Genomic DNA, 12,019 nt, shown 5'->3' on the forward strand with positions numbered 1-12,019 from the left:
TTTGAAATAAAATTATAAATATTGTTCAGTATTGAGTGTGGAGAAAGTCATGATGAAGTTAAGAGTTTTTTATCAGCTGAAGAGTATTTAGGAAAACTCTGGTTCAATCTCTTTTGGAAGAGATGATGAGAGATTGAACCAGATGGTAACAAAATTCTTGATTTCTACAGTGACATTGAAACAGACACAAATGACAATGTAATATCCAAATTGCAGATGCTTAATTGGGTTAACTATGAAAATTGTAATTATTTCAAATGTTGTAGCTGTAATCCATACATACACCCAACAATTGGTTTGATAGTTTGGAAAAGCTATAAATAATTAAGGTATTTATTTTAATTTTATCCTCATATCTCCTGTTTCAAGGTGGTAAACCCTGGTCTTGAAAAAACCTTGGTTCTTCAAATAAACTCCAGGTGATTTAATCAAAATTTAATCAAGGAAATATGATATATTGTGCAGATGCAATACCAATTGCATGGACCTCCAACTGATTTTCACTTCCAGGAATAGAGGGTGATCATAATTTGAATATCCTTATTCAGTACTGTCTGGAGAAATATTTAGTAGTCCAAGCGCAATCAAATTTTGTGTGATGATGTTTCGAGACAAGGGAAAGAGCCTTCTATGTTGGAAAAAATTTAATTCTAAATATCACCACTAAAGACAAGAACTTGTGGTAATAAAATACAATAAAATAAAATAACTTACTGGAATGTAAATACTTAAAATAATCGAACACCTTAGTATTTCCAGCAACGAAGTATTTAATAAAATAAAAACGTTTTCGACTATATTTAATAGTCTTCTTCAGTTAATCCACTTTAAAAACGAAAACGAACGTAAAATAGAATGCAAGCCATACAACGGTTTAAAAAATTGAAATTAATTACAAGAAAATAAAATAAAACGTAAAAAACAAAATTAAATTACAAATAAAATATTAAGAAATTAATCATGGTAAAGAATTTAAAAAATTAATCATCATGGTAAAAAGATTTCCATGCGCAGGATAGACTTTCTGCGTCTCTATGGTTGATGCATCCTTTGTTAATATGCGACTTATAAATTTCAAGTTTTTCAATATGTTTAAGGACTTGTTTGTTGGTGGCTGTCCTAATTATGGATGCTTTGTCCCAATGTACATTAATATCTTGATGTTTAGCGAAGGCTGCAAGGATGGTGTTGTCCACGTTTTTAGTAATAGAATACTTATGTTCTTTAATCCTCTGTTTTAAAAGTCTCATAGTGGCACCAACGTAAACAAGATCTGAGTTAAAACGGCAGTCACTTAAAGGAATAGAATAAACTCCTGTACTATTGTTACGGTTTCCTTTCTTCTTATCATTTTGTAAAATTCTATATATCGTCGGATTACGACGATAAATAACTCTTAAATTATTCTTGTGAGATACTTTTTTAATTATTGATTGTAGGAAAGGTATATAGTTGAGAACTACTCTTCGTCCTTGGTTCTTAGTTGTAGGTTGCTTATTTGTTTGATTACAAAATTTATCAATAAGAGTATTAATTTCACTTATACGATATCCCTGTTGTACAGTTATTGTATGTATGTAATTTAATTCTCTGTGTGTCAACCATACTCGTACAGTGGGTATAGGCCCGCTTTATCCATGATCGAAAGGCTGCATTCTTAAAATTCTGAGGATCAAAGGAATTCTTCGGTATAATAATAGGTAGATAGCTAGGCTTTCGATAAATATCTGTCCATATTTCCCCATATTTACAAGTTATGGACAGATCCAGAAAATTTATGTTAATGTCACTTTTCTGTTCTAATGATAAAGTCACACCATATGGGTTGTTATTCATTTTGTTAAGGAAATATTGAGCGTTATTACTATTCCTCCAGATGATGAAAACATCATCAACGTATCTTGCATATACAAGTATGTCATTTATAAAGCCAGGCAGTACATTACTTTCTAATCATCTTAATACTAGTTCACATAATAACGGAGATATCGGACTCCCCATTGAAACTCCTCTTTCTTGTAAATATGTGTTCCCTTCAAATACAAAAAACGAAGTATAACAAATTAGGTGTGCAAGCTCTAAAATGTGTTGGTGATACTTTGTTGCATTATTAATGTTAGTAAGAAGGAAGTCTCTTAGCTCGCAAAAGCAAGGCGGTAATTTTATAGATGGAAATAAAGATTTAAAATCCATCACGGTCATAACTTCGTTATCTTCAAGGTTAATGTTTCTGAGCTTGTCCACTAGTTGAACAGAGTTATTAATAGCATATGGGTAATCTTGAATCCTTGGTCGAATAAATTTAACTAGTTGTTTCTCAATTGCAAAAGTAGGGGATTCGCATTTCTCTATAACAGGACGTATAAGGCAGTCAGGCTTATGAGTTTTGCCAAAGGCAAAGATTCTCGGCATTCTTGGTGCTTGTACTACAGAGTTATGCATTTGTAAATAGTGAGCTAAAGGGGTTGAAGAGAATTTTTTAACTCTTTGTTGTAGTGATTCTAAATACAGTGGTACCTCAGGATACGAAATTAATCCGTTCCGAAACTGAGATCGTATCATGAAAATGTCGTAAGGTGGATCATCTTTTCCCATACGATTACATGTAAAACCAAATAATTCGTTCCAACGCGAAAAACATACTCAAATTAAAGCCAAGTAATACATTAAAAAAAATAACTGTAGTAAGAAAAACAAATGAAAAATGCGAACTAATGTAACGTCGTATGGTGAGTTTTTGTTCGTATCGTGGAGCAAAAATATGTTTGAATTTCATGTCGTATCCTGAAAATTTCGTATGCTGGGGCGTTCGTAACCTGAGGTATCACTCACTGTATTTGTTAGGAGCAGGTTGGCATTCAGTGTCTCTGATGTATTCTTGCAGTTTTTGGTTGTAGGAATCTTAATATTTTATTTGTAATTTAATTTTCTTTTTTACGTTTTATTTTATTTTGTTGTAATTAATTTCAATTTTTTAAACCGCTGTATGGCTTGCGTTCTATTTTACGTTCGTTTTCGTTTTAAAATGGATTAACTGAAGAAAACTATTAAATATAGTTGAAAACATTTTTATTTTATTAAATACTTCGTTGCTGGAAATACTAAGGTGTTTGATTATTTTAAGAACTTGTGATGCTGCAAATAACAAAAAATCTTAGAAATCATCCGTAATGTGTGTTCTTTATGCATATAATGTATTTTTTTTTCTTGCAGCATGAAAAGTTTTATAGTAGTGAGTTTTGGAACTAAATTTTTTCCTGCAGAAATCTCTTCTACATGTCTTGAAACATCAGCAAACAAAAATTTGGTTGTGTTTGGACTGCTACATATTTCTCCAGACAATACCGAATAGGAATACTCTAATCATAATCATATACAGGTGTAATATTACTCAATCATGTAACTATATAGGTCACTTTCCAGATACTTGTAAATTAATATTAAGTTATCATCATGCAATGACAGCCTAATTACCTACCTTTAGACAAATAGCACTGTTAAGAGACTGTTAATAATCTATTTATTTAGTTATTTGGTTGGTTGATATGTTTGGTTAAAAGTGAATGATTGATTAAAACAAATGATTAAGATTGAATATATTGGGCTGCTTTATAAAATAAAATAATTTGTCATTTTAACAACAGTTTTTATTTAATTAATAACAATTATTTAACAAAACTTGATGTATAACGTACCAAATAGATGTATATTAATTTATATAAAAAATTTTTTTAGAAAATAAATTTATGTACTAAATTTAAGAATTCGTTTATCTCAACAACTATTGCTAAATCTAGTAACATGCAATCCGCAATTCTTCTCTTGGTGTAATTTTTCTGTTACAATTTATAAAATTCATGTTTTAAGTGCTGTATTTGTTTTTTATTGGTCCTCTTTGAATGGCAGTTTAAACTGTATTTTCAAAATTAAAATGCCAATTTATAATTTAGTCTAAGAGAAATCAGAGTTCAGTTTATAACTCTGAGCTTAGAATTTTACAGGACAAATTCTAGGAAACTACATGATGATAGTGAAGAGAAATTCTTACTTTTATAACTGTTTACATTTTATAATTTATATGTAAACATCAGCTCAAAAACCTGATTTATAGTTAAAGCCAAATGAACTACTGAATTATTGGGTTATAATATGCCTATGTAATTAATTAAATACTAAATAATTTGTCTTAGAAGTAGGCAGTTATGCTGTCATCTTGTGCTAGATTTAATAATTATAATAAATTAAATTAAATTTAGAATTTTATGGAAGAAAAGAATTGGTCCAGGGTGGACCTTGAACCCTTACTGTGCAGATGCATTGCCAGTTACACTTCCTGGACTTCAAAGCAAATTTCTCTTCCAGAACTATTAATTTAGATATAACCATACAAGTTAGTCACGATGCTGATTTGAGATAACTTAAGTGCCCACAGCCTTCGTCAAAATCATGTAGCAAGCTATTCTTTTCACTCAGCATGGTGTCTATATAAATGTGTCATGTCTGTAAAGATACAATGTCTAGTATTCATTCAAAACATTTTTATTTGACTAAACATTCACTACAACTAAATGCATTATTTTTCTACATAGTTGCCACTATTCTCCAAATACTTGTTAAGTCTGGGTACTAGCTTCTGTATCCCGGTCATAGAATTCGGCCCTACTATGAAATGCGGTTCTACTGTTGTCAGAATTGCATTTCAACTTCATTTTCGATCTCATCAACGTCATGGATGTGTTGTCCTGCAAGATGCTTCTTTAGATAAATAAACAAGTGGAAGTCACTGGGAGCAATGTCTGGGCTGTATGGTGGATGGTTGAAAACTTTCCACTTGAATCATTCAAGAAGCATTTTGCTGATAATTGCTATCTTGGCTCGAGCATTGTCATGAAGCAGACCACCAGTTGTCAACATTCCTCTATGTTTGTTTTGAATGGCTTGTTGAAGGCATTGAAAAGTTTGGCAATATGCAGCAGCATTAATTGTGGTGCTGGGAGGCATGAAGTCAATCAGAAGAATGTTTTCTATGTCCTAGAAAACAGAAGCCATGATTTCTTTTTGCTGAAATTGAAGTTTTGAATTTTGTAGGTTTTGGGGAATGTGTATGGCACCATTGCAGCAATTGTTGCTTGGATTTAGGAGTATGGTGGTAAATCCAAGTTTCATCACCATCAGTGTGTTCAAGAAACTCATCTGCATCCATGTAGCATGTGAGGAAGTTTAGTGCAAAACCAATTCGTTTGATTTTTGTGTTCATCCGTTAAAATTTTGGGTACCCAGTGCACACAATTTTTTTACCCTAATGTTACAGTCATAGCTTTATGAAGCGTGACTTAGACATTTCCAAAATGATTTCATGCAATTCTCTTATTGTGAAACACCAATTTGCATGAATTGCAGACAGCCTACCACCCCTGTATTTGTCAGGAACATAGGTCCTGCCTCCAGAGAATGCTTAATACCACTTTTTTACATTTTATCGATTTATGATGTTCTCATAAACAGAAACAATTTGTTTGTGAATATTTGTTGGGTACACACACCTTTTGCATTGAGAAAGTTTATAACAGAGTGCACTTCTCATTTGGTGGGATTCTGAATTGACACAGCCATTGTAAACACATGCTACTAGAACCAGACTCAGTGTATCAATAATGAATGATTGCAAAAAAAGATTGCAAAAGGTTCAGAGTGAAATCGACTGTTGTCAACATATGCACTAAAGCATTAGCTTTCTGCCTATATGCAATGCATCTTTAGTTTTCATACATGCTTTGTGTACTATACGTATCAACTCAAAAACCTGATTTATAGTTAAAACCAAACAAACTGCCAAATTATTTGTTATAATATGGTTAAGTAATTACTTAAATACTAGTTATTAAATTTGCACAAGATGACAGCATAACTGCCTGCTTCTAAGACAAATTATTTAGTATTTAATTAATTACATAGCCATGTTATAGCCTAATAATTTGGAAGTTAATTTGGCTTAAATATAGTTCAAAAACTTCTTGGAGAACCTTCTTAAATAAATCTCCAGTAGGTTACTGTTTCTTTTTATTGATTATTTTGATATGGTGTAATATAGTTCAAAATTTATTTCTAGGAATGGAGCCTTAGTTTATGACACTGACAGGACAAACCAGTGAGAAATTAGTTTGATTTGAAGGCTGTGCACACAGGTGATAAAATTAAAATTATAAAGACATTAGTTTGGTTTATCATTGATGTTTGCAATAATCCCAATGATAGGCCAAATCAGTTCTCTTGATTGTCAAGGTCATAAAAGATGATTGATTGGCTCAGTTGTTAACTCCGTTGCTTTAATTTTGCCACCTGTGTGTATTAGTCTTTATAATGGCTTTCTTAATAGATTTCCAAGGTTTAAGTCATACAGGTTAGGGATTTATTATAATTAAATAAATTATTTTCGAAAGAAGCCCAAAGAACAATAAGCGTACATGTCAAAATTAAAACCTCTAAATTGATTATACGAGTTCTTCCTTATTATAATAAATAAACGTATACATAATGTAGTAAAAAATATATATTCATAAGCAAAAATATACATGCATAACACCGGGTTATTTCATTTAAAATGAATTTTCTTTAATCAAAAATGTATCTATAATTGTCCATGTTTAGTTCAAATTATTTTAACTTAGAAATAGCGTGACATTGGGCAGGTTTCTAAAGGCAATTATCATGCCGCTTTTAAATGTAAATTAGGACTTAATATTAATTGCTTTTCTTATGTAAATGAAAATTATTAATTAAAATTACTATTGTTATAACCTGCTGCTATTTTAAGGAACAGCAATACTGTTGTTTTATTTAATTCACAAAAAATGTAGACAAAAATAATTGAGTTAAGTGGCAAGTAATATGGCAATAGAATGTTTACAAACACAACTTTAAATCACGTGATTTTTTCTATTAAATAAATTTGTGCTCTGGAAATTTAATTATAGGTTCAAATGTGCCGTGAGATAAAAAATGTTGAAAATACTGGTTAGAAAGTACACAAATATTATGGGTTAATAATTGATCTGAAAGCTGTTTAATTTGTATAAAGTTGTATAATATGTGTAATTTCATTTAAAGTATTTGTTTTAAAGTAGCTTTGGTTAATCAAAAATTAGAGACATTATAATTTTCTAATATTTTATCATTCTAAATTTTTACTTCATATTTTTAATAGATTGTTCCTCATGATGAAACGCAAGAAGAGTCCACATGTACATCGAAAAGTTGGTATCTCCAGTGATGGTAATAACACACCAAAGCACTTAACTTTACATACTTCTAGCTCTTCGTTATTTTCAGTTCAAGGTGATACTCATCAAACAATAACTGTTCCTTCAATTTCTAATTTAACATCAACTCCTACAACCTCTATTAGTGTTACCCCTAGCCGAACTGCCGGAGTGAGTTCATTTGTTTCTTGTGATGAGCCAACTGCAGAAGATATGGGAGATACAGTAAGTGTTGTTTCAACATTAATTTAGATATTTAATAATAAACTATTTATAGTAAAAATATTTTACATGAAACATATTTCATACTTTGTATTTTGGAATGAAAAACATATATATATATATATCATTTTAACTCTACTAGCTCATACTTTAAAAACTCTAACTCATTATAATTTATTGAAAAAATGATATTATGTAATGAATCATTGCACAATTTTTCCTTAACAAAATGTCCTATAGTATGTTAACTATCAAATGATTTACTATTTGAAACAATGGATTAGTTGGCCCCAAATCAAGTGAATAAAAATAGCATTTAGTTTTATATTTTTAATTGTAGAAGTTTAGTTAAACTGCTAGTTAAGAAATTTTAACTTAACTTTTTTTTAATCTAAAAAAATATTTTATCAGAAATATTTTTTAGTAAATATTTTTAATCAGATTTTTTTTAGTCAGGTGTCGTTTTCTTTTATCCGAATAAATTTAAAAACATGCATATCAGATTTCTTATCAGGTTGTTTTTTTCAATAAAAATTTGAAATTGTTGTAATTATTTTTATGTAAATTTTAAAAATTAATTACTGTTATTCTTGTATAAATATCGAGTGAGTATTAATTGATTTTAAATTAATTAAAGTTTCAAATTTTTATCTTTATCGAGTAATTTTGATTCAAAATAATTAACTTAAAATTTTTTTTATCATAAATACTATGTTAACAAGCATGCCTTTGAATTTTATTAACGATTTTCTTTTGGAGAATTAACATACTTTCATTAAAAAATGGTTTCACAGAATGTACATACAATAAAATGACATTTAAATTAATGCTTTTGAAAAAAAACTATCTTCATGTTTCATGGATTTAGACACACAAAATTGGATACTTTTTAAGAATTTCTAGTATGAAATTTTGTATATTAAACTTGATAACAAATTACTTAATATTTTTCTGTTAAAGTAAACACAGTATTGTAAATTTTAAAGTCTAAAAGGTTCTTCATACAAATCAGCGTTACAAAGACATTGTCTATCATTACGTTCGATTTTTGAAGTGAATTTTAAAGGTAAAGACTCTTATCAGTAATTAAACTTTTGTTATCAAATTTTGTATTAAATTTAAATTATTATCAGAAATTTGTTGTTATCTTATTCTTGTTAAAAGTGAAGATAGTGCATTTGAAGTAGTAGTTATCATTCTTATTTATTATTATTTTGCTATGTCAATATAACATTAGATCAAATATGTTTCCTTCTTATTACTAATGTTGTTGATAGATATACTGTTTTACTATATTATATTATGAGTAATAATTTAAAATAAAAAGAAATATTGAATTAATTTTACAAATAAAAAACTTAATTGTATCTACCTTAATTAATAATATAATTTTCTATGTTGGCTGTAGTTTTTAACCTACTTCTTATATTACTTCATTTCAAAATAAATAATGATTGAGAACTTTGATTATAAATACTTTTTACATTTGTATAAGTTAGGAAATTTAATACATATATTTTTTAAGTCTAATTGAATTCAGTTGAAAAAATAATAATAAAGAAACACATTATTATTATTACATTAATTCGGCAGGTAATTTTTTAAATGTAAATTAATGTTTTGCATAATTAATAAGCCATAATCAGTTATAATTACCAGCAGACTATTAAAACTGTTTATCTGTTATTTTTCTATACGTTTAAGATTTAGAGAGATTTTTAAGCCAAGATATATAAATTAAATAAATTTTGTCTCATATTTTGGCAAATTTCAAATAAATTTATGTAAAGGTTTCTTATTCCAATAGCAAGACTAACGATCTTTATGACGTCTTGCTTAAATATCCATAATAAACAGAGCAAGATTAAAACAATTCACTTTATTTGCCTAATTTAACTATGCATTTCAGATTGTTAATTATTTTCCAATCCCTCTTCAGGTTCACGACTCCAGTTTTTATTAAACAATTTTCAAGTAAATTTATTTGTATAATAGTAATAATTACAAAATGGTAAATACAACTGTAGGACTGCAATTTTCAAGACAAGGTTAGGAAAGCTTAGAGGCCAGAGTCCCTGATTAACTCTATATGAACTTCCAGTCTGGACCAGAAGTCAAGTGATTTTTTAAAAATTAAAATATGATTAAAAATTGCAGCTCGGCACTTGAAAATTTGAAAATTTCATTAAATTTTTTTTATACAAAAAGTTTATTTTTCAATCATCAATATAATATCCCTTATTAGATATAACCTCATTCCACCTTACAGGCAACTTTTTAATACCTTGTTGGGAAAATTTTCTTGGTTCCGAATCAAACATGCCAACACTGCATTTTTGAGATCTTACTGAGAATTAAAGTTTTCTCCTTCAAGATAATTTTGCAACTTTCGAAATAAGTTTAATCTGAAATAGCAAGGTTTGAGGAATTCGGAATGTATCATTTTTTTCCCAGTTAAATTTCTCTAATTTTTTTAGAACTCTGTGTGGATGGGCATTATCTTGATGGAATAGAACATGTTACCTATTGATCAGTGCTGGACATTTTTCTCTTGGGTCTTTCATCAAACAGTCCAATTTTTGACATTAAACTTTGTAATGGTTTCATTCCTTTTCAGCAGTTTAAAATGTATCATACCTTGGATATCTCACCAAATACCGAGGAATGTCTTCATTGAATGAAGACTAGCTTTCAGCTGAGATGTTGCTTTATCTCCAAGACTGATCTACTGATGACAATGTTTAATATTCTTGTATTGTATCCATTTTTTATCTCCAGTAATGATTTGATCCAAAAAACGGAACTCGGAGATAACAAGAGTGCAATGAAATTCATACATTAATGTGATGTTCAACTTGTGCTGGTGATAGGTCATACGGCACCCATTTTCCCAATTTCAGCACTTTTCCCAACTGTTTCAAATGCGGTTGAATGGATTTGTCTATTTCTTGTAGAAATTCTTGTACTGTTCTGAAGGGTTTATTTTTCACTGGCGTTTACAGTATGTCGGACGGAATTTATGATATAATCTAATATTGTATCTTGGTGGAGTGTATCCTACTAAGTTTACATGCGTGATGCTGGACCAAGGTCAAAGCAGAACAATCTAATAATATGTTTTTATGTGCTGTTCATGTATGTATCTGTGTTTAAGAATTTCTTGATTGTGATGTGTTTTTATGGCAGCTTTCTATAGTGTGATGTAGTTGTGAAACCCTAATGTTTCAAGACTGTGTGAAATCCAGGTTGGTGTTGTGTAAGTGTAATGGCATTCTGTTTTTTCTGCAAGGATTACAGTTTTGTATAATTGTAACATTTTTGTAGGTATCTGTATTTGTTTGTATTTGCATATTTAAAATATTGCTGAGGCCTTGTCCTCCCTATTTCTGGGAGGAAGAGTCATCTTCTCTGTGGACGAGTTAGAGTGGTGTTTGATAATGTTGTTTATGATTTTCTTCGGAGTGTTCTAGTACTATGTATATTTAAACTTTTAATCTTTATTACAAAAAAAAAAGAATGAGTTCTATATAAGTAAAAAGAAGAAATTGTGATTATAACAAAAATATTTTAACAGGAAATCTGTTATTTATTTGACGATAATTTTTCCGAGATTCATAATTTGTGATCCTCATAACAGCTTTAGGACCACACTTTCACGCAACATATACAAAATTTTGAAATCTATCAAATATTTTTTTATAACTTAATTTATGAATCTAATACTCTAAACATTCTTAGGTTACAAAGTCAGAAATATGTCAGACCTTTTACTTTCAAATAAACAAGAATATAGTATTTTTAAATAATAATATTTAAAATTAAGTAATAATTTTGTTTAATATCTTTGCATTTATACCTTTGCTTATATAAAACTAAATTAAAACTATACAATTAAGAAAATATTTTAAAATTACATAGCGTAAAGATTAAAATTTAACAGATCTGACAATTATAATAAATAAAATAATCATTACTAACAATATATTTATTTTCTAACGAGTTAAATATATTTTAAAGGAGCCACTTGCACCTTCTAATGTGCTGTCGAATGGCAGTATGGACACTTTAAATGTAACAAGTGTGTCGTATGGCGGTAGTCCGCAAATGCAAGGTGACGAAACCGATGGACAAAGTCATACTCCTGATATTCATCGCACTCGTGCTGCTATTGAACACGTCCAACAAAAGATTATCCGTACCAGAGAGCTTATCAAAGATGAACAAACAACCAGAGATGGTAAGAAAATTATAACTTTTTACAGTGTTTATTTTTCAAAACATAGATATTAATTGTTACTTTTCCGGCTGTTATATATAACAGAGGGAAAATATGGCAATCACTCAAAAAATGATCCCTTAAGACTTTAAAATTTTTGGACTTAGGACACCTTGAAATGTCAAGAAATGCAAAAAAATTCGGGGGTTATTTCTGTATGTATGGATGTTTTTGTGTGTGTGGGGTGCAATTTTGTTCATCCACCCTCTTTGAAGCTTAATAACTCCTGTGCTTTTTGTCAAAAATTTTTGAAGTTTTGTAG

General features: G+C 29.3%; 1 protein-coding gene across 6 annotated transcripts in view; it reads left to right on the forward strand.

The window, feature by feature from the left end:
• LOC111618839 (transmembrane and coiled-coil domains protein 2-like) overlaps positions 1-12,019 on the forward strand; it is a 68,895-nt gene that overhangs the window by 23,709 nt on the left and 33,167 nt on the right. For 5 of the 6 annotated variants that reach the window (XM_023360439.1, XM_023360443.1, XM_023360442.1 and 2 more), the window contains exons 3-4: positions 7,205-7,484; positions 11,499-11,718. In XM_023360439.1, coding sequence (XP_023216207.1) covers positions 7,215-7,484; positions 11,499-11,718 — 490 coding nt within the window. In that variant the 5' untranslated portion in view covers positions 7,205-7,214. The remainder of the gene's footprint in view (positions 1-7,204; positions 7,485-11,498; positions 11,719-12,019) is intronic. The other variant, XM_023360444.1, reaches the window with a different exon arrangement.

The sequence above is a fragment of the Centruroides sculpturatus genome, unplaced genomic scaffold, assembly GCF_000671375.1.
Source record: "Centruroides sculpturatus isolate CEXI.00-Female unplaced genomic scaffold, Cexi_2.0 scaffold13, whole genome shotgun sequence".
NCBI lineage: Eukaryota > Metazoa > Arthropoda > Arachnida > Scorpiones > Buthidae > Centruroides > Centruroides sculpturatus.